The 25,319-nt window shown below is 44.1% G+C and overlaps 1 protein-coding gene and 1 long non-coding RNA gene across 9 annotated transcripts in view; one reads left to right on the top strand and one right to left on the bottom strand.

The window, feature by feature from the left end:
- Positions 1-25,319, top strand: part of LOC149749709 (uncharacterized) — a 48,089-nt gene that overhangs the window by 21,029 nt on the left and 1,741 nt on the right. Inside the window, exon 2 of the long non-coding RNA XR_016392835.1 lies at positions 2,089-24,430. This is a non-coding gene — a long non-coding RNA (uncharacterized LOC149749709). The remainder of the gene's footprint in view (positions 1-2,088; positions 24,431-25,319) is intronic.
- CYFIP2 (cytoplasmic FMR1 interacting protein 2) overlaps positions 2,176-25,319 on the bottom strand; it is a 131,533-nt gene continuing 108,389 nt past the window's right edge. For 4 of the 8 annotated variants that reach the window (XM_022590243.3, XM_089909617.1, XM_022590244.3 and 1 more), the window contains 5 exons: positions 15,409-15,481; positions 14,849-14,943; positions 9,099-9,337; positions 7,400-7,547; positions 2,176-5,143 (listed from right to left, as the gene is read on the bottom strand). In XM_022590243.3, coding sequence (XP_022445951.1) covers positions 4,976-5,143; positions 7,400-7,547; positions 9,099-9,337; positions 14,849-14,943; positions 15,409-15,481 — 723 coding nt within the window. In that variant the 3' untranslated portion in view covers positions 2,176-4,975. Of the gene's footprint in view, positions 5,144-7,399; positions 7,548-9,098; positions 9,338-14,848; positions 14,944-15,408; positions 15,482-21,512; positions 24,874-25,319 lie in introns of those variants that run through there. The other 4 variants (XR_016392834.1, XR_002646926.3, XR_016392833.1 and 1 more) reach the window with 4 other exon arrangements.

Here is a 25,319-nt window from a genome sequence, read left to right as displayed (position 1 = left end):
TAGCTCAATCTTACTGACCCAAAGCCCCCCAGAAGTCCAGTAATCAAATTCCTAAGTCTAGTTTTGGGGTCCAGACTGGCTGATCAATTTACTATAGTGTAACAGCAAAAGCCCATCCTTTGGAACTGGGTTCATATTCCAGCTTTCACTTAGTAACTGTGTGAAAATAAACACACTGTATAGCCCCTTTGTCAAAGGTGGGATATAACACAAAAAGTGATGATGGTTGATTCAAAGGAATGGATGGATGAATGGGATTTAGCATGGTGCCCACACATATTAGGCCTCATTAAATATTAGTTCCCATGCTTCCTCTTAAAACTAGGGATATATTGATAAATGATATATATGGAACAGGATAGAAAGCCCAGAAATAAACCCACGCACTTATGGTCAATTCATCTATGACAAAGGAGGCAAGAAATATACAATGGAGAAAAGACAGTCTCTTCAGTAAGTGCTGCTGGGAAAACGGAACAGCTACAGATAAAACGATGAAGTTAGAACATTCTCTAACACCATATACAGACATAAACTCAAAATGGATTAAAGACCTAAATGTAAGACCGATAAACTGCTAGAGGAAAACACAGGCAGAACACTCTTTGACATAAACTGCAGCAATATTTTTTTTGGCTCCATTTCCTAAAGCAAAGGAAACAAAACCAAAAGTAGACAAATGGGACCTAATTAAACTTAAAAGCTTTTGCACAGCAAAGGAAATCATCGACAAAACAAAAAGACAATGTACTGAATGGGAGAAGATATTTGCAAATGATACGACTGATAAGGGGTTAATATCCAACATACATAAACAGCTCATACAACTGAACATCAAAAAAACAAACAACCCAATTAAAGAATGGGCAGAAAAACTGAATAGACATTTTTCCAAAGAGGACAGGCAGATGGCCAACTGGCACATGAAGAGATGCTCAATATCGCTAATCATCAGGGAAATGCAAATCAAAGCCACAATGAGCTATCACCTCACACCTGTCAGAACGGTTATCATCAAAAAGAACACAAATAACATGTTGGCAAGGATGTGGAGAGAAGGGAAACCTCCTATGCTGTTGGTGGAAATGTAAATTGGTGCAGCCAGTAAGGAAAAATAGAGTTACCATATGATCCAGCAATCCCACTTCTGGGCATATATCTGGAAAAGACAAAAACTCTAATTCGAAAAGACACATGCACCCCAATGTTCACAGCAGCACTATTTATAATCGCCAAGACATGGAAGCAACCTAAATGCCCATCAACAGATGAATGGATAAAAAAGATATTATATATGTGTGTGTATATATATTGGGCTGGCCAAAAAGTTCGTTTGGGTTTTTCACATGATCTGATGGAAAAACCCGAATGAACTTTTCGGCCAACCTTACGCTCGCCACCCCCCGCCCCCACACACAAAATGGAATATTACTCAACTGTAAAAAGAACGAAATTTGCAGCAACATGGATGAACCAAGATATTTTCATACTAAGTGAAGTCAGACAGAGAAAGACAAATATCACATGATTTCACTTATATGTGTGGAATCTAAAAAATGATACAAATGAACTTATTTACAAAACAGAAACAGACTCATAGACATAGAAAACAAAGTTATGATTACCAATGTGGGGAGGGAGGAAGGAATAAATTAGGAGTTTGGGATTAACAGATACACACTACCATATATAAAACAGAAAAATAACGAACACCTGTATAGCACAGGGAACTATATTCAATACCTTGTAACACTCTATAATGGAAAAGAATCTGAAAAAGGATATATATGTATAACTGAGTCACTTTGCTGTACACCTAAAACTAACACATTGTAAATCAACTACACTTCAATTAAAAAAATAAAAAACAAACAACAAAAAAACCCCCCAAAAAACAAAACTAGGGATATAGTTTGTAGAGTTACACTGTCAGACTATGAATCCCCTAGGCTCAGGAACCATCTCCGATATCTTGCCCAGAGCAAGTCAATTTGTAAAGATTTAATTCCCCCAGTGAGAAAGGAAAACAAGCCATTAGTTTAGGGCGCAATGTCTTTGCCTTCTTTATCTTCCTCCATTCTCTTTCAGGTTGTATCCTTAGGCATCAGTTTTCATGTGGCCTTCCACAGATCAACGACGACTAGAACATGACCCAGAATCAAGACAAGACGCTCATTTCACTAGTTTGGAAGCAGTTTTAATGGAGATGGAAATGTTTATCAACTGAACACAGGTACCCCAAAATACAAAGCAAAATATCATCTTCAGCTGCATAGCAAATATGATTTAAGAATTTACCATCATTATGTGATCACAAGCGTAAATATAAGTCACCATAAATAAATGTAAATTCATTGTACAAAAATCCCCAACAACTCTTAATACAAATATGGTACATTTGACAGTTTCTGAAACAGAATTTTTTTTAACCTTTTAAAACCTAAGTTTTTATTTTTCCTGGTTCTTAGATACACAAAAAATCAAAAGTGGGGGTGGGCAGTAACACCAGGAAGGAAAGAATTATTAAACCCTTTCGGTGTTCGTAAATCAATGCTGCTGGTGAGCCAGGGAAATGAAACGTCTCTCCTAAAGGTGAAGACCTCAATTTACTGGGATCAAACCTCTTGAGGATAATAGGATTCTACCCAGAGGGTCAAATTCAGGGCTATGAATGCAGGGTGGGAGGGGTAGACTGTGGAAATAGCAATCTCATCCAACCGGTGATCCAAATCTCTGCAAAGCAATGGTCAAGGATTTAGAATGATCTCCAGGACTTAACAGGCAGACTTAATCTGAGAGAGTGAGCCAGCTACTGTTCCCAGACAGGAATGAAGACTCGGAAGGCTCTGGAGCTTAGAAATTTTATGTGGGTTTTGAAGGTGAGTTTTACCTGGTGGTTCTCCCATGTCGTGTAATGCCTCACTTTTGCCTTTGGGATACATCTATGGTCATCAAGAAGAAAAAAATGAGAAATCAGAATAGGAAGTGGCAGCTCCAGACAGGAGGATCTGACAGCTTCCACCCTGACTCACTTTCCTTCCCAACAAATATTTTCTTTCATGGCTCAGAGGGAGCTCGAAGCCCAAGGGTAGCAGTGCAGGGGGCCTCTACAGCAGTGGTCCTCAGACTCTCATGTGCAACAGAACAATCCAGCTTGTGGCAAGTGCAGATTTCTTGACCCTGCTCCCAGAGCTGTAGAATCAATGGGTGTGAGATGGGGCCCAGGAATCTGCATTAAACATGCTAATCTCAGGAGGTCCTGATGTATGTGGCCTTTGGACCATACTTTGGCGAGCCCCACCTCTCTCCTCCCTGGTGAGCATGAGTGGGTAACACAAATCTCTTGCTATGGACACTTCTTTGCTCTTGCCATGGGGTTGAAGTGGGCCATCTGGTTAATGGAAACCATTTCCATTCATCTGCCCTGAGGGAGGAGATCATTACTGTTCTATTTTCTCTCTTTCTTTTCCTTCCTGGGCCGGGGGAGAAATATCCAATGTCTCACTTTATATGTTCTTACAAGCTCAGGGTCATAGATTCCCTTTGATGATGAGGTGCTCTGCAATGAGAAATTCACTTCCCAAAGGCTTCTGTCCTTCTAAACAGTCTCCCCATGCTTGGTAGGAGATCCTGCAGGGAATTTTGGTTCAGTCAGGGAAACGGAAGTAGACACGTCCCTGTGAGATATACGCCATACCTCTAAATCTAAGTTAAGGAACATCAAGGAAGTTGACAGTCAAAGATAAAATGTCGCCGGAATCTTTCAGCTTCTAGGACAACAAAAATCCTGATTCACTAGAACAGGATTCCTCTTTGGGGTATATTTTGGTATTAAAAGCTCGTTGACAAGTATTATTTATATTCCTTACCTCCTTGACCCCAAGATGTTTCTGGCTTCTATTAAAATAACCCTTTAATATTTTCTTTCTTGTGACAGTTTTCCTTGATGAGAGATTCTGTGCCAAGAAGTGGCCCCTAATTTGGTCGCTGGCTAATGCTGTGGGCAGTGCATGCCTGGCCTGTTCAAAGCTGTAGCCCCAGTGTCCATTACCCTGTGCAACTTGGTGCTCACTAAGCATTTGCTCAATGAATAAAGGACCCTCTCACCATCAAGCTGATGAGGTGGTCTAATAGCTTTCTGTCTTGGACTATGGAATCCCTGGCTGTGTTCTTAAATACTGCTTCTACATAGCGGTTCTGACCATCTTCTTACCCCAATTCTACTCACCCATTCCAGTTGTGAATGCATTTCTGAATTCTCTCTAGGAGTGCCCTGAGAGGGGAGTCAGAATGTGGTTTTGGGAGTCCATGGAAGGTCAAAGGCAACACCACAACACCATCTACCATGGTACCAATACCAGGAACCTCGTCTCCCATTCACCATGGCTCTCAGCGCCTGGTCCAGGAGTATTCTTGGTGGTAGAATCCCTGGCGTGCAGAGCAGAAGAAGATGCCATCTTGGGAAGTGGAGGGGGGGAGCCAGAGGAGGTGAAGATGCTAGGAAGTGGAAGCATGGTCAGGCTGACATCTTGGGGCATCACCACACTCTTTTCTCCATCTCTAAGACTTCAGTTCTGGGGTGGCACGTGGGCATTGGGTTGGAGGTCTCCATCTGAGGAGGAGGTCTTGGGAAGCAGCCACAGATGTAGGGGACCACGAGATGGAGAAAGGGTAAAACTAGGGCTCTTAACACAGCTGAGGGAAAAAAAAGTAAAAAAGAAAAAAGCATATACTGCCCTGTTTCTTTTCTTTTCTTTTTTTTTTTTTCCATTTACACTATGGAGAAACCACCATGGAGATGTTGTGGGAGAGCATGCACAGGCCCAGCCCTCAGGAGGTGCAGATGTGTTTGGGGAGGTTCTTGTTTCCTTCCAGGTCCATCCCACACACTGTCCAGTCAGACCCTGTTGCAGGCTGGTTGTGGCTTTCTCTCTCCTGCTTCTCCTCCAGGTCGAGGGTTTGCAGGACCTTCCGCCTAGCAGGTGGTGGCCAGGGACTGGTGGATGGGTGGTTGGAAGCAGCGCACATGCTCCACGGTGGAACTGTCCGTCTCCACGGACTTCATGTACTTATTCAGGATGGCAAAAACCTCATTGTTCAAGATCTGGTACTTCCTGATCCTGTCTGCCATCTTCTTCAGGGGCTGTAGAAGGACAGGGACGTGCAGGTTAGGGATGGGAGGAGGGGACAGAGGAATCAAGAGAAAGGGAAGAATTCAGTTGAGGGTGGGGTCCGGGGTCCTGATGCTTCAATGATCATGCCACTCTCTTGCTTAAAGGCCTTCTATGGGTGCCCAGAGCTTGACAGTGAAATGTGAACTTGACCATAAAACGCTTTGAGTTTCAAAACTTACCACAAAGCTGCAGTAATCAAAACAGTGTGGTTCTAGCATGAAGACAGACATATGGACCAATGAAACAGACAGCCCAGATATAACCCCTTTCATATATGGTCAAATGATTTCTGACAAGGGTGCCCACAACATTCAATGGAAAAAGAATGGTCTTCTCAATAGACGGTGCTGGAAAACTGGATATCCACACACAGAAGAAGTTGGATTCTTACTTTACACCATATACAAAACATTAGCTCAAAATGGATTAAAGACCTAAACATGAGAGTGAAAACTATAAAACTTTTAGAAGAAAACAGAGAAAAAGCGTTACGACATTGAGTTTGGCAATGATTTCTTGGATATGACACCAAAGCACAGGTAATAAATAATAAATTGGAATACATCAAAATTAAAAACTTATTTGCATGAAAGGACACTATCAACAGAGTGAAAAGGTGACCCAAAGAAGGAAAGAAAACATTTCCAAATCATATATCTGATAAGGGATTAATATCCAGAATATAGAAAGAACACCTGCAATTAAATAACAGCAAAACAAACAAACAAACAAAAACAAGCCAAATGACCCAATTAAAAAGGGAGCAAAACACTTGAATAGACATTCCTCCAAAGAAGATAAACGAATAGCCAATAAGCACATGAAAAGATGCTAATATCACTAATTGCTAAGGAAATGTGAATCAAAACCACAATGAGATACCACTTCACACACACATTAAAATGGCTATTTCCAAAGATACACAGAAAATAACAAGTGCTGGGGAGGATACAGAGAAATTGGAACTCCTGTGCATTGCTGGTGGGAATGTAAAATGGTGTGGTCACTATGGAAAACAGTATGGTGGTCCTCAAAACATTAAAATCAGAATTACCACATGATCCAGCAATTCCAATTTTAGGTATATACCCCAAAGCAATGAAAGCAGGGTCTTGAACAGTTATTTGTACACTCATGATCACAGCAGCACGATTCACAACAGCCAAAATGCGGGAGCAACTCAAGCGTCCATCGACAGATGAATGGATAAACAAAATGCGGTGTATACATACAATGGAATATTATTCAGCCTTTAAAGGAAGGAAATACTGACACATGCTACAACAGGGTGAGCCTTGAACACATTATGCTGAGTGAGAATTCCACTTATACGAAGTACCTCTAGAGCAGTCAAACTCACAGAGAAAGAAAGTGCAAGGGTGGTTACCAGAGGCTGCGGGGAGGGAGCATGGCGAGTTACTGTTTCCTAGGCACAGAGTTTCAGCTGGGGAAGATGAAAAGTTCTGAAGATGGAGGTGGTGATGGTTGCGTAACAAGGTGAGTGAATTTAATGCAGTAAACAGTTAAAGATAGCTAAAACAGCAAATTTTATGTTACGTATGTTCTACCTCAAAGCAAACAAAAAACCTTTGAGGTGGCTCCTGCCTCTTTTTCCTCTCAGCAGGTCCTGCAGACCCACCCTCTGTTCCAGCCATACATCTTCATGCCTCTGTGCCTTTGCTCTAGCTGTTCCCTCTGCCTAGAACATTCTCCCCATCCTGCACCCCATTTTCTGCCTGGCTATTTGCAGCTGGTCATTCTGGACTTTGCCCAAGCATCGCCTCTAGGGGGAGCCTTCTGAGGCCCCTGCCCAGCCCCTCAGTCTGCTTTAGACAGCCCTTCTTGATGCTCCCGCAGCAGCCTTGCCTACCCGACACACGACAGCGGCGCTCATCCCATCCCCGTGGCTGCACAACTTTCGTGTTCAGTCAGAGTTTGTGCAGATGACGAAGCAGCATTAGCAGAGTCTGACTGGCACAGGGAAGGTGTGTTTCAGGTCTGGAGGCTGGCCCTGCCCTGCGGGGTGATGTGATTCATCCCAGTGGGTTACGAGCCAGTGACTCACGGCTTCTTACGAGAAGGTCACCAGCTGCTGAATGTCTCTGTACCTACCTGCTGCGGTGTGGGGAGCTGGCCTCCATAAGCAGCTCACCCTCCTCTGCCGATGAAAGGCCTGCTTGTCAGGCCTGGCCCCAACTCCCAGGACCCAGCCACGAGCTGCTTACCACATTCTTAATGATTTCATCCTTCCCGTCCTGCCTCTGTACTTTCAGCAGGTGGTAACAGAAGTCGAATAGGTCGAAGCGACGCTGCTGGCCCAGCAGGACGATGATGGAGCAGCCAGCCCAGTTCAGGCCATCTCCAAAACACTGCCTGGGAGTGGGAGAGGAAGCAGCTGGAGTGAGAAGCAGGAGGCAGAGGGGGAAGGGACCCTCATCTTGGACCAGCAGTACAGCTAGTGAGCTGGCTCACCTCTGGGCCAATTCTCTTAATCTGTAGAATGGGTACAAGGGAAGCTGTGAGTGTGGACTCATTTGTTCCTGGGACTGTGGTTATATTATAAGCCCTGCTAGCCATAAAGAGGTGTCAGTCTGTCGCCCCACTAATGTAAGAAAAATCAGCTTTGAAGAAGACAAATTTGCAAGAAAAAAAATCCAACCAGCCTTTGAGATTTATGTAGCCAGTTAGAATTCTGATGAAGCTCTGTCTTGGCTCTGGAAAGGAACCAGAGGAACACCTGGGAGGGGAAGGGTGGTTTCAAACCAGGAGACCAGCTGGCCAGTGTAGGTGGAGAGGGCAGGGACTGGGGGTGGGGGAGGGACACGATGGGGCATGAACAGACGCTGCTGGTGTGCAGGGCTGCCAGTCCTCTTGGGTCTGGCGAAGCTCAGCCTGCACGCCCCCAACTCTCAACGGCCACCCGGGCAATTTGGGAGGCCGTGGGGCATCTCTTGGCTGGATCACTCACCCTTGAATGCAGCGCAGCCCACTGGGAAGGTTTCCCAGCTTCCCCACCGCTGTCGCGGAAAGTGCAGCTGCTCTGGAAACAGCCTTCCCATCCCACTCCCAGCACCACTCTCTCGGGGAGGCCTCTCTGGCCCCCGTGCGTGTTTCCTCCAGAGCTCCTGGCTCCTGGAGGGCAGGCCCTGTCTGCCCTCTTCACCACTCTGCTCTTGCTGTGTAGCTGGGTGAGTGACAGGAGAATGGGGCTTTGCTTCTGTCTTCTCTGAGAACAGGACTGGGTTCCTCTCAAAGGCACCCCTGCTTTTTAGGAGCAGAGGCCTCATGAGCAAGGTGGGGCCCACCTTCTGCTAGGGGAGCCTGTCTCTGTTCTACGACCCCTGGAGCTCTGCTGGGGTGGGCGGTGAGATCTTAATACCAAGCCCTGGCCAGAGCTCCCCCCACCCCACCCCTTCCATAGGCCCAGCTTCTAGTCCCGTGAAGACAGGCCCTGAGAGGTCCAAGGCCCCGATATGCACACACTCCATGTCTGTCTTCAACCACTTGGAGCCTTCCCTGTGGGGTCCCCTTCTCCCCTCTAAGAGCTGAATCCTAAGCAGTGTTCCAGCTCAGCTGTCATCTGTGAATTAAATTCCTATAATCCACTTGTCTCTCTTCATGGGCATCTGTTGTCCTTCCTGCCCTCGCTGCCAAGGGACCTCATTAGATGCACCTTATATCTATTTTCTAGTCTTCTCTTGGCCCTGTCAACCCCACATACCAGGAACTGTCTACTTTTGCTCTGCACAGATGCATGTCCGGCACCTAGAACCCTGACCGACATACAGCACGTGCTCAACAAACCGTTGTTGGACAACCCCGCCCCTGCCCTCCTTTCTGGCTGAGCTCTGGCTGCCCGATGGCTCTTCGGGTGGGGGATGAGCAGGTTGGGGGGGCGACCCCGCCTTCCCTGGGACTACTCACTCAGCTGTGAACTCGTTGGTCCCCACGGGGATGCAGTAGACGAACTGCATGGCACTCCACAGCCGGTGGAACTCCACGCACTCGTCGACGTGCATGACGCCGTTGGTGGGCGGGGGGCCCCGCCAGATGGGGTCCTGCAGGTAGCTCCGGATGCGGGTCAGGATGACCTCGAACATGGACAGGCCGCAGCACAGCCGCTCCTTGGTCAGGAGGTCGCCCTCCCGAGCGATGGCGATTTGCTGGGAACGGGAGAGTACATACACCTGCCAGTCACACCTCAGACCTCATTTTCTACCTCTCACCCGATATTCCCAAACCCCAGAGCTGGCTGCATCTGTAATTCATTCACCAGAACTGAGGTCTTGCCCAGAGCAGGGCACTAACTTTATAAACCTGAGTTCAATCGCAGGGGGAAGTCTTGGGGTAAGTAAAATCGAGGAGCCATCGCTAGAGGAATAGTATAAAAAAATTTCAATCCATCTATATAATGAAATGCTAGGTAGCCTTTGAAAAGACTGAGATGATGCTACTACTAGTACTATTGCTACTACTGTACTGTTACTACTACTAGCACACACTCACTGTGTGTGTAATACACCAGGCCCTGTTCTATGCATTCGTTAAGTACTTACCTTATTTACTCCTTACATAAACCCCATGAAGAAGATGCCATTATTATCCCCATTTTATTGAAGAAGAAACTGAGGTTCAGAGAGGCAGTCAGTGAGTGGAAAAGTTGGGATTTGAATCCTAGTAGTCTAGAGCTGTGGATTAAATTGTTAAGTGAATAGAGCAAGTTCCAGAAGAGGACATATACTACAATCCTATTAAAAGACATCAGTAACACAATCCCACAGACAGACACACAAAACTGTACGCACGTATGTGTATGTGGGGGTGAGAGTGTAAAACATTCTAGAAGGATTAACATCAGTTGTGGGAACAGATGGGCTTGGAGAAGCAGGTGGGGTTTTCATTTTACTATAAATACTTCTGTACAGTTGAATGTGCTACAATAAGCATATGTTACTCTTAAAAATTTGTCGCTGATTTTACAGATTATTCCTCCCGTTAGAAGTTCTCTGACCACTGTTAACAATCTTCCTTAATAATTTAAACTGGCTTCTCATATGGCATCTGGTTACTACATCTCTAATAATCAGCCAGCTAGACTAGTACTTCAAAACACATTACCGTCTGCAGGAGCAGAAAATATCTAGGGGTAGAGGTCTCAAAGCCATGTGCAAAGATAATAGATATTAACATCTAAGGTCAAAGTACAATCTCCAAATCTAGGGACAAAGCTTAAGAGGGCCGGCTTCAGAGACAGAGAGGTCCACAGGGCACTCCTGGGATCAGTTCCCCAGAGGGCGGGCCCGCCCGAGAGCTCAGTGTACAGTGTGGCTGGGTGGAGTCTGCCTGCCTGCTCCCTGCACGCTCCCCACACCCTACAGCCCCTAGAAAGAGGGCGGCCTCAATTAAATTAATCCATGAAGGGAAGTAAATCAGGAAACACCAATGCTGGAGCCCTTTAGGAATGTGGGTCAGGAGTGTAGCTGTCATGACAGCTATAAACTCAAAGAAGTCTAGGACGAAAAACGTGAATTGGGGAAGAAGAGCTTACGACCTGTGTTTCAAACACAAGAGGGAACCCTGATTCACGGTGACTCATCTTGATTCTGGTGGCAGAGAAAGATCGCTCCAGCGCAGAGAAGCTGCCACAGTTAGCTAGAAATACTTCTTTTCAAAAACCCTGACCCCAGTGCTTGACTCTGTTCTCACCAGGCAACTCCCTGTGGTAGTATCTGGACCCTGACAGGGCTCTCCACTTTAGAAAGAGAGTGCCTGGTACAGCGAAGATGCTCAGTAAATAAAGAACCCACGTTTGTTCTCGAGTCATGATTATTCTCCTTCAGAAATTAACACAGAGAGTTCTGGCTTACTAGTTAACCTGTGCATTTAGTTAGTCTGTATCAGTCCTCAGGGCCTGACAACTGTGGGAGGATCTAAAGAATTAGCAACAGGGTTTATAAACCTGCAGACAGATTTTGAACTCTAATGACCCCCCCCAACCAGAGCCAACCAAAGGGCCTTGACTGAAATGGTTAGGGGCTTTGCCCCTTTCCTGAAAAACTGTTTACCTTTATGGGTTTTCCTATGAGCTACAAGAGTAAAATCTGGAAAAAAAATTGTAAAAATGTTATAAGAAAATAAAAATCTCCCATAAATCCCATCACCCACAGATGAGCTTTCTTAAAATACTTATGTATGATTTATTTGTGTTTATGTACGTGAGCATGTATATGTATCTATTTTAACACAGTTTGGGTCACACTATCTACATTGTTTTTTTCTCTTAAGATACTGGTACTAAAAAAAAATTTCCTTTAGTATATTCAGTAATATGGTTTTTTAATGGCTACATAAAATGGCCATTGACATACGTCATTTATTTAGTTCTCTATTCCTGTTGGTTATTTTAAATTGCTCGCAAGTTTTCATCATTATAGACAACTCGTAAGTAATTATCCTTATATATTACACTTTTTGAGCTTCTCTCTGGTTATCTTCTTAGGATAAAATCCTAGAAGTAGAACTGTCCAGTCAAAGAGTATAAGCAGTTTTAAAAGGCTTTTGTTACATAGTGACAAATTAGTCCCAAGAAAAGCTGAACCACTGTACACCTGTCTGTGTCAAGTCTGTTCCTTGTGCCTTTAGCAGTACTTCATTATCATGAAGAAAAGTTCTTAGCCAACTTGCGAAATGAAGAGCTATATCCTTCTCTTTCACGTTGCATCGATCACTGGTAAAGCGGAACACTTTTTCTCCTGTTTGTTGGCATTTATATTTCTTAGGCTGTGAGTTTTCTTTCATGCCCTTTTTTCTTTCTTTTTGCTTTTAGTTAATTAATTATTTATTTTTGGCTGCATTGGGTCTTCGTTGCTGCACGTGGGCTTTCTCTAGTTGAGGTGAGCGGGGGCTACTCTTCGTTGCGGTGCGTGGGCTTCTCATTGCGGTGGCATCTCTTGTTGCAGAGCACGGGCTCTAGGCACTCAGGCTTCAGTAGCTGTGGCACGTGGACTCAGTAGTTGTGGCTTGCGGGTTCTAGAGCGCTGTGTCAGTAGTTGCGGCATGCGGGCTTAGTGGCTCCATGGCATATGGGATCTTCCTGGATCAGGGCTCAAACCCGTGTCCCCTGCACTGGCAGGCGTATTCTTAACCACCACGCCACCAGGGAAGCCCTCTTTTTTCTTTTGATATGAGTGTTCTTCTAATCTGAAAAAGTGCACTAAAGATTGTTTGTTGCATATACCCTCAATCTGTGACTTTGTGTTTCATATATATATATATATATATATATATATATATATATATATATATATATATGTATATATATACTATGTGTGTATGTTTAACATAAATTTTAGCCATTTCTGTTCCACTCAGTGGGGAATTTTTTTCTCTCTCTTTCTGCCATTCTTTTCTGAGTTAACAAGGGTATAGAAAAAGCATCTGTGAAATCATGTGGAAACATATATCTGCATGGAGTACTTTGATTATATTTAGGATACTCTGGAGAAAAATATCTCCATGCTTGCTCTTTCCTTTCTGTTTTTTAGAAGCTTTTTACTTATTTGTTTATCATAGTGATTGTGAAAGGCAGCTCAGCTAAAAAGACAAAACAGCTATTCGCCCATTTTATAGATGGGAAAACAAAGACCAAGATATTAAATGTCTAGCACTAGATTATGCAACAATTCAGGGGTAAAGCTGGAAAGAGGAGTCCTTCAACTCCCTGACAGAACATTAATTCATGATAGCACTGGGCAACAAACCAGGTCACCTCAATTTTTCCTAGAAACAAATACAAGCAATGCAATACAGTTAAACTCTCCCAACATTAAACATGTAGCAGAATTTCCCTGTCACCAACCTAGAAGTTATGTGAGTTCCCTGAACCCCAGCAAGCTTGGACGTTAATATTTTAAAAATGTTTCTCTGGTCTACAGGAGGACTAAGTTTTGGACTATTTCTTAAGGGCTGGGAGACTTATAAAACTGGCATTTCCTCTCTGGCAGAATGTCTAGGCTTTTGTTTGTTAAACATCAGCATTTGACAAATTGAGATTTCTATCAGTCCCAAGGAAATAGTGTTCATCAGAACACGGAAGGAATTCACAGACTCCTAAGTGGAAACACATGCCGAAGCCTGGGTGTGAGAGGCCAGATTCTTGTAGGATGACACCAACAGTGGAGCAGACACATTTATATGTCGCTGGCTTGGGGGATTTCTCCCTAGAAGGCAATCTTTAGAGGATCTCCTGTGTTCAGCCCCGGAAGGCCAAAAAAGAAAATGTGCATATTTCACAGTATCTACATTCTCTCTGTGGTGACTAAAGAACCCAAATGTCACTAAATGTTTAGTCACTGTTTTCAGTAGGAGGTGGGTGGCCTGCAGGGGGTCTGGCTGGGGCTGCTCATCAGTGTGACACCTGGGCAGATGGGGCCCTGTCATGGGCTCCAACACTTGCCATGTTTTTCGAGAGAAGAGGCCGCCTTCCGCCCTCTGTGGAGGATGAGAATTTTTCTGATTCATGAGCTTTTGTGATGATAGGAGAGAGGACCTTAGGGATGCTAGTCCAAGAGTGGATCTGAATCCTAAACCTTTTAAACAGTCGGTTTTGTGTTTTGTGGAACAGAACAAGCCATACTGGCTTGTCTCGCTGCAGTGCCCTGTTTTCTCTTCTTCCTGAATTCCTACCCTGATCCGTGCCCTGCCCCACCACCAAATGCTTGATTCAACTTGAATCAACTTGAAAGGAGACAGAACATGCTGTTTGTTTCATCCCTTTCCCCTCCAAAGTATCTTCTTTCCTGACTGCCTGCACGGTTTGTGAGTTCTCCAAAGGCAGGAGAATCTCCATGTTCAGGTTTGTAAAAATGAGTTTTAATTACAGATTTAACACCTGAGCTCATTCACCTTCAAAAATATTAGAACATTACAGATAAAGCTGCCTTCTTTGATCTCCCCACCCATCTCTGTCCCTTTCATCTTTCTTCAGAGGTTGCCACCATTATGAACTGGGTGTTTTTCATTTCCTAGGAAAAGTTTTACTTAATATGGTTTTTTGATATGTGTTTAAAAAAATACAAATAGCATCATGCTCCATGACCTGTAGTGCAACTTGCTTTATTCACCTAACCATGTGCTTATGGTCTGTCCACACTGATGCATCTAGATCTGATTTTTTTCTTTTCATTATTATGTAGCAGGTATTCATCATTTGAATGATTTTACCACATTTTATTTAGTCAACACTCTACTGATTGACATTTAGGTTGTTTCCAGTTTTTTGCTTTAACAAACAATGCCGTGGTAAACATCTTGTGTTCCTGTAAGAGTTTTTTTTAGCAAAGATACCCAGAGATGAACTGCCGGTTCACAGGGCATGCGGTTCTAATTCTGAGAGATAACTCAGCAGAATTCTTAATACCTAACGGGGAGTGACAGACACTTGTCTGACTTCCTTCTTTCTTGGCAGGATAGATGATACTGGGTGCAGGCCTGAGAGTCAGCAAAACTCATTCAAGACCTGCCCTTGCCACTAACAGGCTGTGTGCTGTTAGACTTTCTGTTTCTCTCTCTGGGCCTCAGTTTCCCCATCTGTACAATGAGGAGGTTGGACCAAATGCTCTCTCTCCCTCTAAAGTTCCTTTTGGTTCTCCGAGTCCGTGATAGGAGGATCGTACCTGAGGGGTCCCCAGCCGCTCTATCAGAGGGACCAGGTGAAGTGGCGCGTACTTGGCTTCCAGGCGTTTCATCCGGACCTCCAAACGCTCCCCCTCTGCAAAAGGAACAGTAGGCAGAAAATGAGATTCAGGGCACACCGGGGGAAATGGGGAAGGAAGAGCTCTCAGAGGACCTGGTGACGTATTTGTATTCCAACACTTGGATGGAGCGTGTAGAACTGTTTTCCCTGGTTCTGGCAAGTGTGATCAGGACCCACTACAAGGAAAATGTTCTATTATCTGTGCCCAACAGTGGAATCATCTACCTCATGGGGTGGTGAGTTCCCCATCACTTGAAGGATTTAGACCAACCAAGCTAGACAGCAACTTACTAGGGATATTCTAGAAGGACCAAGGCCTGGAGCATTTGGAGCACGCATTTCCAATTCTGTGACTACCCAATAGCTGTCCAAAGCTCTCAACTTCTCCATTTCTGACCGCACATCTGAGTTTATTGGGATTAAGTGAGCATGAGGTGCAAATTCAGACTGGCCATTTAGCTGCTGTCAGTGGTTTCTTACCTTTGATGTAGACTCTAGGCAAGATGTTTTGGAAGGGTGCAGCATGGAGCAAATCACAGACTTCCTCCTGAGACTGAAAATAGAGAAGGAGGGGAAGAAAGAGAAAACCATTTTTACTTTAAACCAGAAAGAATTTTCATTACTAAAAGCTTGAACACTGGAGTTAGCCAGACCTGGGTTCAAATCCTAACACTTCTACTTAACTAGCTGTGGGATCTTAGGCACGTTGCTTAACCTCTCTGAGCCTATTCATTTATCTGCAAAATGAGGATGAGGTGAGAGAACGTATAGCCTCATAGCACAGACCCTGGACATAATGAGCGTGCAGTACATTTTCATTACAACCTTATAAGGAATTTGTTGAAAGAATTCAAAGTGGCAGTGGGATCAAATAGAGATGATGGACCCAGACTATGTTCATCTGGCTAGCTGTGAGGCCTATGGGCTCAAAGCAGGTAGCTAGACCAATCCTCCAATCCAGTAATACAGGATGCCTCTGTGTGAAGGCCTGGGTCTGGTTGCTTTTCTCCACCCCAGACTCCAACTGGTGAGGGAAGAGGGACTAGGACCCAGACAGGTTTTGATGGGGACTCTTTATGCATAAAAGTAAAGGCTAAAAGCAAACGTGTACTACAAAGCCTGGCGGAGAAAGTTTGGGGGAGGACAGGCCTGGAAGATATGGTCAAATGGGCTTACTGTACCAGGACCAGCTAATGATCACTGGATTTCAGTGATGGGGAAGGGGACCTACACGAGCCACCCTCCACGGGTCTTGGTTTCTCTTCTTTAAACTGTGTGGGGATCTGGATTAGGTAAGATCCAGCCTTCATTCAACTCTGATACTCTTGGCTTCTAAAGCATCTTGAGAAAATCAGGATTGTGAGGGCCCTTGGCTTTCTTAACCAGGCATGGGTAGAACATGGCCATCCTGGAAATATAGCAGGCCAGCTGCTCAAGAAAGAAACCCCTAAACTCCCTCAGTCTTTGAAGTGAGGATGACAGAAGGAGGACAACTGAACTCTCCAGAGAGACCTGCTTGATCCGACTGTCATTCTCAGTTTCTTAGCCAGAGGGGAAATTTCCTCACTTTCTTAATTAATCTGTTCCTCCCCAAACCAGTAAATTAAGTAACTTGGTCTTTACTGCTATGTCTAAGCTTAGATCCTTTGATTCATCATATAATTTGAAAACTTGCCTATTTATTATTCAGGCTACTCTTCATTCATTAATATGGTGAATTACATGGATTGATTTTTTTTTTAATTTTTTAAATTTATTTTTGGCTGCGTTGGGTCTTCATTGCTGCACGTGGGCTCGCTCTAGTTGCGGCGAGCAGAGGCTACTCTTCATTGTGGTGTGCAGGATTCTCATTGCCGTGGCTTCTCTTGTTGTGCAACACAGGCTCTAGGCACACGGGCTTCAGTAGTTGTGGTGCGCTGGCTCAGTAGTGTGGCACACAGGCTTAGTTGCTCCGCGGCATGTGGGATCTTCCCGGACCAGGGCTCGAACCTGTGTCCCCTGCATTGGCAGGTGGATTCTTAATCACTGCACCACCAGGGAAGTCCCTATATGCATTGATTTTTGAATGATGAACCAGCCTTGCATTCTTGGGGTAAACTTCACTTGGTTGTGATGCATTATCCTTCTTATGTATTGGTGGATTTTGTTTGCTAATATTTTTGGGGGGATTTTTACTCTATATCCATTAGAGACACTGATTTGGAGTTTTCAAGTGTCGTCGGTGTTGGTATTAGGGGGTAATGCCGACCTCATAAGTTGGAAAGAGTTCTATTTTTTCTATTTTCTGGAATTGTTATTATTTCTTCCTTAAATTTTTGGTATTCTATTTTCTGGAATTTCTATTTTCTGGAATTGTTATTATTTCTTCCTTAAATTTTTGGTAGAATTCACAAGTGAAACCAGCTGTATCTGGAGTTTTCTTTGTTGGAAGTCTTTTTTTTTTTTTTAACTAGGTATACAATTTCTTTAGCACATATAGTACTGTTCAAGGTATCGATTTTTTTTTAAGTGAGTTTTGGGGTTTTCTGTGACTCAAAGACTTGATTCCTTTCATCTAAGTTTAATTTATGGGCTTAGGGTTGCTTGTAGTATGCCTTTATTATCCTTGTGGTGTCTGTGAGATCTATAGTGATATCCCTATTTCATACCTGATACTGGTAATTTGTGTCTTCTCTTTTTTTTTTCTTGGTCTGGCTAGAGGTTTATGAATTTTATCAATTTTTTTTCCCAAAGAATCAGCTTTTAGTTTCATTTATATTTCCCTATAGTGTTTCTGCTTTCAATGTTGCTGATTTCTGTTCTTATCTTTATTATGTCCACTCTTCTGATTGCTTTGGGTTTAATTTGCTTTTCTTTCTCCAGTTTCTTATGGTGGAAGCCTAGACTACTGATTGAACACCTTACTCTTTGTTAATATACTGTAACATTTAGGCTATTCTTCGATACCTCTAGTAATCAAGAGCTCAGTACTTCTGGAGGCAGCCCAACCCATTTTTGAACAATGCTAATGGTTACAAAGTTTTAAACCAAGGCAGCCTCGCAGTAGTTTCCATTCAAGATCCTTGTTCTGCTCTTTAGAGTATTACTGAATGTGTTTTTCTAGCCAGATTCTTCAGCTACCCTTCCATCTTTCTCCTCCTTTCAGGGCCGAGCACCTTACAAGAGCTTTCTACCTCTCTCTCCGTTTCCCAGTCTTCACTTCCCTTCACAGCAAACAAAAATATCATGCCCAGCTATAACACGCCATGGCAATGGCTATGGCAAAGATTACTGAAGGCTGCTCTGTCACCAAGTTCAATGGATACCTTTCAGTCCTCGTACTATGGCATCTCTAATGTATTAGGCACTGTCTTCCCTCAGTTACTATGACAATGAGCTCTGTGGTTTCCATTATTTTGATTTCTCCTTTTTAGATTCTTTTGCAGGTTTGGCTTCTAACCACCCTTTAAAGGTTGGTTTTCTCCAAGGCCCCTCTTTCTTTTTTTCTCCTCACTTCATTTTACCTACTTTGTCTCACCAACTCCCATGTCTACAAGCACTGCCTTTGATTCACCAGCTCTGTATTTCCAGCCAGGCTTCTCTTTCAAGCTCAAGACTTGGATATCTACCTCCTTACTGGATATTTCCACTGGATATTCCACAGCTCCACATTTCTAAAGCTGACCTTCTTCTCCCCTTCTTATCTGAGGTTCCTTTGCTCCCAGAATGGCGCAATAACCTCCTCACCTGCCCAAGTCTAAAACCCGGGGTTCATTTTTCGTCTCTCTTCCTCACGTCCCATGACCAGTAAGTCCTCATGTCTTGGATTCTCTCCACATTTCTCCACATTGACCACAACACTATGAGCTCCTTAAGGGTAGGGATGCCTCCTCTATTTTTACCTTTTATCCCCAGTGCCTAGGACATGATAGTCTCTCAATAATTATTTATTAATGAATGAATATTTGTTATCTCACATTTCTTAGATGAATAAATGAATTTTTTTATCCACATGACTATCCTCCATATATGAGAATACTATTACATCCATTCATCCAACAAACATTTATTGAGTACCAGGCATTGTTCTAGGCTTTGCAGATATGATGTTGAACGAGATCGCTGTACTCACGTAAATTACATTGTAGTTGAGAGAGAGAAAAACAAGTAAAACACACCAGAAAATTTCAGATAGCGGTAAGACACAATAGGGTACCAGGCTAGAGTGACTGGGAGTGGGGAAGGGACTACTTCAGAGAGCGTGGTTAGGGGAAACCTTTTTGAGGGGGTAGATATTTAAGTAGAGAACGGAATAAAGAAGGAGCCAGCCATGTAGATATGAGGTGAGTGCAATGGTGCTGAGGCAGAGAGTAAGCTGGAGTACAGTGATGCAGGCAGTCATAGTACAGTCTTAGTTCCTAACAGAAGGGAGGGACCAGATCATGCGAGGTCTCATAGTATGGTATGAAGTCTGGAATTTAAGTGCAACGAGGAATTACGCAAGTATTCCAAGAAGAGGATTGGTACACATAGCCCTGCTGCCAAGTTTTCTTATCTTTCTTGTTTACTTTTCTTCCAAAATTTTCAGTTGCACCTAGAAATGTCTTGCTAGGAAAGTTGCCCCCTTGCATGAATATCAACTTTCTATTTTGTTAATAAAACTGACCTTAGAAGCCACCTTAGGGGATGGAGAAAGGGGAAGAAGGTTCTGGGCCCCCTACAACAAGACCAATGTCGTTGCTTTATTCATTTTACATGATGAGCTTCCACTTCAGATTTCCTTGGGGGAGACAGGAGTGTTCCATTTAGCCCCCCTCTGCACCCTGCGCCTCCCACTCGAGTTTGCAACCTGCAGGACTAGAGGTTCTTTGGGGGGTGCTTCCTGTTGGCATGCTTCCTGTGTATTCTCTACCTTGTAATGCCATTTGTTACTGAAGGTGAAGAAAGAGAAGGATGTGGTTTCCTCATAGAGGTGGGAAAGCATTTGCCTGGAAGGTCCCCAAGAATGAGCTATGTGGCCATTTGCATGATGAGGTGGCTACATACCCTGCAACGCCTTTTGTGGAAGGTGCTTGTTTGGCATTCATGAGCTGAGGCCATTGCGACTGATAAAAATGTCCAGTTCAGAGCACACAAAAGCCTGTGTCAGGGATCTGAACAGACTTCTCTGTGGGCACTTAGGCTAATGCACACCACCTTCTCATCCAACCTCTATCCTAAAGGATGGCATCTGGCCTTCCACTCTGCTAGGAACCCACCCAGCCCCTAGACTGTGAAGGCCACCTAAAGTGGGTTTCTTCCCCACTCCCTGCCAGCTCTTTCTGCTCCAGCCACAACAGCTTTCTGTTACTTGAATTCACCGTCTGCATATTCATCACTGAATTTCTGCCTTCTCTCTGGAATGCTCCCTAACCTATCTCTCCCACCCCGCCTCCTTTGCTTAGTAAATTCCCACTTTTTTTAAAAAATTAATTTATTTTTGGCTGCATTGAGTCTTCGTTGCTGCACGCGGGCTTTTCTCTAGTTGCGGAGAGCGGGGGCTACTCTTTATTGTGGTGTGCGGTCTTCTCATTGCAGTGGCTTCTCTTGTTGCGGAGCACGGGCTTTAGGCACACAGGCTTCAGTAATTGTGGCACGCGGGCTTCAGTAGTTGTGGCGCACGGGCTTAGTTGCTCCATGGCATGTGGGATCTTCCTGGACCAGGGCTTGAACCCATGTCCCCTGCATTAGCAGGCGGATTCTTAACCACTGCACCACCAGGGAAGTCCTCCCACTCTTCTTTCAGATCTCAATTCAAGCATCATTCCTTCCAGGGAGACTTCCTGGACCACTGCAATACCTCCCTGTCCATGCGGTTCCTTTGTTATATGTCCTCAAAGAACCAAGCTCTTTTCCTTTCAGCATTTGAACTCAATTTGTATTATACATGCCCACATGTGACTATTTGATTAATATCTACCTCTCCCTACTGGAATGTAACCTTCAGGAAGGCAGGGACAATGATTATTTTTGACCATATTTTACTCGCAAGAGTAAGCACAGTGCCTGGCAGATAGCAAATGCTCAATAAGTATGTGGAATAAAAGTTGAAAGTCTGTGACACATAAGGGAATTGAGAATTAGGACAGAATCCTTCCTATTTTCGGTTTGCTTATGTAGGCATAGATGTTTCCCCTTATCAATAAAGGAAGTATTTTCTCTTCAATGTACTGATTACCTGTATGAACACTATGTGAAGTATTTCTAGTAAATGCTCCATAAAGCTGGATTTTCAGGTGTCTTTTCATTTTCTATTCCTCTCTCTCTTCCTTCCTGTTTTTTCCTACTTGTATGTATTTACTACATTTTCTACATTAAATATATATTACTTCAAAAAATTAATCTGGGAAAAAAATCTGAAAGTAATTCTTCTTAACTTTAAAGTAAGGAGCTTTTGGGGTCTTGATGCTGGAATCAGAGGGAAGGAAACAAAATCCTTGGTCATGACACTTGGCCCAGCAAGGAACAATATTTACATAGGATTAATAACATGAAAAATACTTTTGTCTTTTTTCTCTTTTTTTTTTTTAGTCTACACTTAAGGAACAAATCACAGATGCAGAACAAAATACAAATGTTACAAAAAATACAGCTGTGCCAGTATAAAGGTAAAAGGGTAGCTGACAGGAGGTCGGAGGTAAAAGTCTAGGAGTGGAAACTAGGACTGTTAATTTCGAGTCAAAATACTAAATAATGTTACTGAAAGAAGCAACAGAGGTGTCAGTAGATTATCTCTGATTACAAGGGAAAACAACAGAAGTAACAGAATGTAACATAATCAAATACTGAGAGGAAGAGAGGGAACAGATGTAAATGAGCTAAAAGTCTTATCTTTCCAACTAGGGAGAAAATAAGCATTGTTTACAGTTGCTCATGAAGAAATAGAGGTTAGCCTCATATTAGAAGCGTTATGGAGATAACAACTAAAAGAACTAGAAACAGAAAGGATTAAAGCAGGTCGCCCTGGGGATTGAGATGCAGGCGGGGAGACGCCCAGCAGAGGCAAGAATGATCTTTTTCACCATAAGCTCATCTGTACTATTTGATTTATCGTGTGCAATTAAGAACAGTTTAAATGAAACAAAATGAAGAGGCTGGATTAAATGGTCGGTAAGGGTCCCTCCCCTAGACTCTGTGCCAGGTGCTTTGTACCTGTTGCCTGCTTCACAGCTCTGAGCACCCTGTGACATAGGTCTTACAATTCCCATCCTACCTGTGAGGACGCTGAGACTCTTGGGGAGATGGAGTGTCCCAACCAGGTCCACACAGTGATAAGGAAGCAGCAGGGCTGACACCGAGACCCAGGGCCACCTCACTTCCACACCCACTGCTTTCCCATAGTCGCCTATGCAGCCAAAGCCTTGGGAAGATTGAAATATACCCCCCGCCCCAATTATATATACACTTTATGAAAAACACATTCACTTATTAAAAATAGAGACAGGAGGAAATTACTTTAAAATCTCACTACATGCGAAACGTTTTAGCCTCACTCCTGTCTGATAGGATCACATCATTTCTTGCTTTATTTACTAGGCTTTTGGTCCTATCAACTAACATTCTTTAAACTTAAAAATTGTGACATACATATGCAGTTTGAAGAAGAAAGAAAAGAGTCTTGTGCCATCTTCTAGCTGAAAAACAGGCAATTACTGAAACCTCTGCTCCCCAAACTCCAGAGGTAATTTCTATCCTGAATTTGTGTAGACAATTTTTTCACAGGCAACTAATTTTTGAAGTTCTACTGGTGTGATTCCAAGGTAAATAACCAGACCGCTCATGTGGTCAACCTATCCCTATAAATTCCTTCTTCCTCAACCCTCCCAAACCACATCATTCTTGTCCGTCCTGCAAAGCCCTATTCGATATTCACCTTCTAGGACTCTTCCAAGACCCTTCAGTCTACAGTAGTTTTCTTTTAAAAAACTGATCAGAGCCCTTATTCATTCAGGTCCCTCACCAAGCGGGTTGAGCTCTCTAATCCAGCCCCAGCCCAGGGTGCTTCTGAAGAAGAATCAGAGCAGTGTCTCATATCCCACGCAAACACTGATCAAGAGTCTTTTCGGAGGGACTAGCCATACTCAGGACCTGCATTTTACCTGCCATGAAAGGTCAATAAGAGGAATATAGAGAACATGGGTATAATACTATGTAGAGAACAAACAAGGACGTCCCAAATTCTCAGCACTTTCATTCTAACTAGGATATAGCCTGAGCAGAAATTAAGCCATTCATTCATTCATTTATTCATTCAGCAAATAGTACGCATCTGTTACACCAAGTCTCTCTGCAAGGTGCTGGAGATACAGCAGTAAGTGAGGCAGACCTAATGCATGGTCCTTACCAAGATGAGGAGGAAAACAGGTAAAATGGGTAGTTCTAGTTAAATGCTACAATTGGGGTACTACAGGAATATATAATAGGGGTAATCAATCCAGACTTCTGGGGAGAATGATAGGGGAGACTTTCTGGAGAAGGAAATGCTAAGCTGAGACCTGAACAAGGGCTAAGTGTTGGACAGGTGAGCGTGAACAGCACCTGTGAAAGGCCCCAAAGCAGGAGGGACCACAGTGGGTGAGGGGTTGACAGCTGAATAAGACTGAAGCTTTCAGTGCTGGGGGAAGGTGGCATGAGGTGACGAAGGAGGCGTGAACAGGAGGCACAGCAGGATCTTGTAAGCCTTGCGCAGGTGTTTGGACGCTATCCTGATGGTTTTAATCAGGAAAGTGGCATGATCACATCTGCAGTTTCGCCTTTTGACTACAAGAGAGAAAGCACTGGGGGAGGGCAAAAGGGGTGTTGGAATAGGCCAAGTAAGAGATCGCAGGGCCTGAAGCAGTGGCAAAGGAGACAGAGAGCTGGGAGCAGATATCAAAGACCCAACTACAGACTGGATATGACAGCAGAGGGAGGGAAAGGACACCCATGCTGAGCTGTTCACAGGGTCAGAAGACACACTGAGTTTGCAGGCAGGAGGAAGCTGAGATCAGATCCTGGCAAGGTGAATTTCTGTGGACATTCAAGAGAAGATGTCTAAAAGGCAATGAGACATAAGGCCTAGGGCCCCCCAGGGTCCACAGAGTGGATCTGAACTTGGGAATCGTCAGCACGAGGATGGAAACTGACTCCAGGAAAAAGGAATACACAAGTGCAAGGGTAGATGTGAGTAGGTGCTTCTCCAGGTGACCAGACCTTTCCAGATATTTCAATTCCTCTGACTCTATGAGATCAAAGAAAGACAAGGTGCAAAGTGGTACCTGAGATGAAGGGGAGACTGATAAATTCTGGGCACGTCCGTGTCTACCCATACACACCTGAATGGGGGTGGCAGGCCACCTTTCCAGCCAGGTGTGAGGCAGAATGCTACCCCTATGCACTTGATGCTCCCTCTTCCTTCCTTCCCTCAGCTCACCAAACATCCACTGAGTGCTTACTGTTTTCTGACTGGAGTGGGGCCTGGATGCTGCAGGAAATATGATGACAGGTAAGACTGGAAAACTAGATTTTAATGAAGTCTATCATCTAGTAGGGGAAGAGGGTTAAAGATACCTGTGACTGGGAAATAAACAGAATTGCTAGGTGCAAAAGAAGTCTGCAACCAAGGGCTCTAGAGACTAGCAGGAGGGAGAAATAACACCAGGTGTCTTGCAGAGAACAGGCATTCGATGAAGTGTGTGCTGAACACGAGAACTGGGGGGAATGAGGTACTGATGGCCCTGAGATGGGCCTGGGAGGATGGGCAGGGAATGTGCAATCACAGACAGAGGGAAGATAAGATCGGAGATGAGATGGCTGGTGTGTAGAGAGCAGGAAATCATTTGCTCAGCGGGCGAGTAACGGAGGGGTGGGCTGACGCGGCTGCAGGCAGTCAGACCCCTCAGCTTTAGGCGACTTCCAGGGAAGGCGAGTCAAAGCATCCTTGCTGGGCTGTGGGAAGAGAAGGGAGGTGTCTCTGGTAACCTCATTTCACACAAAGGCTCTGGGAAGTAGGGACCTAGCCCCAGCATTTTGGGGCTGTAGAAACTAAGGCTCAGGGATTCAACCATTTCCCCAGAGGCTCATAGCTGTCAAGCACGGAGGTAAGACCTGAATCCAGGATTTCTGAGTCCAAAGATATACCCTTTCCAGGAGAGTACCTGGGAATCAACCTGAAATTGGGCTGAGGGAGCCTGATGTAACACACCCTGGCCTCCCCCTCTGCCTCTTGATGCCTTTTTGGTCTTATTCTGTGTCATCGTCCCTAGACTCAGCAAAACAATTTAAGTATAAGGCACTGCATATTCTTTTGGATATAGGCAGGGTATATGGTAATACTTACCTAATAAAGAAACGTGTGATAAGCTGTAGCTGAGACCTCTCGGAATTCTCTTGCT

This window comes from Delphinapterus leucas, chromosome 3 (genome assembly GCF_059928025.1).
Source record: "Delphinapterus leucas isolate spDelLeu-1000000601 "Yukka" chromosome 3, BTC_Dleu_Yukka2, whole genome shotgun sequence".
Lineage (NCBI taxonomy): Eukaryota > Metazoa > Chordata > Mammalia > Artiodactyla > Monodontidae > Delphinapterus > Delphinapterus leucas.
Note: the sequence above shows the minus strand (reverse complement) of the source record. Positions and strands in the feature narration are given on the sequence as shown.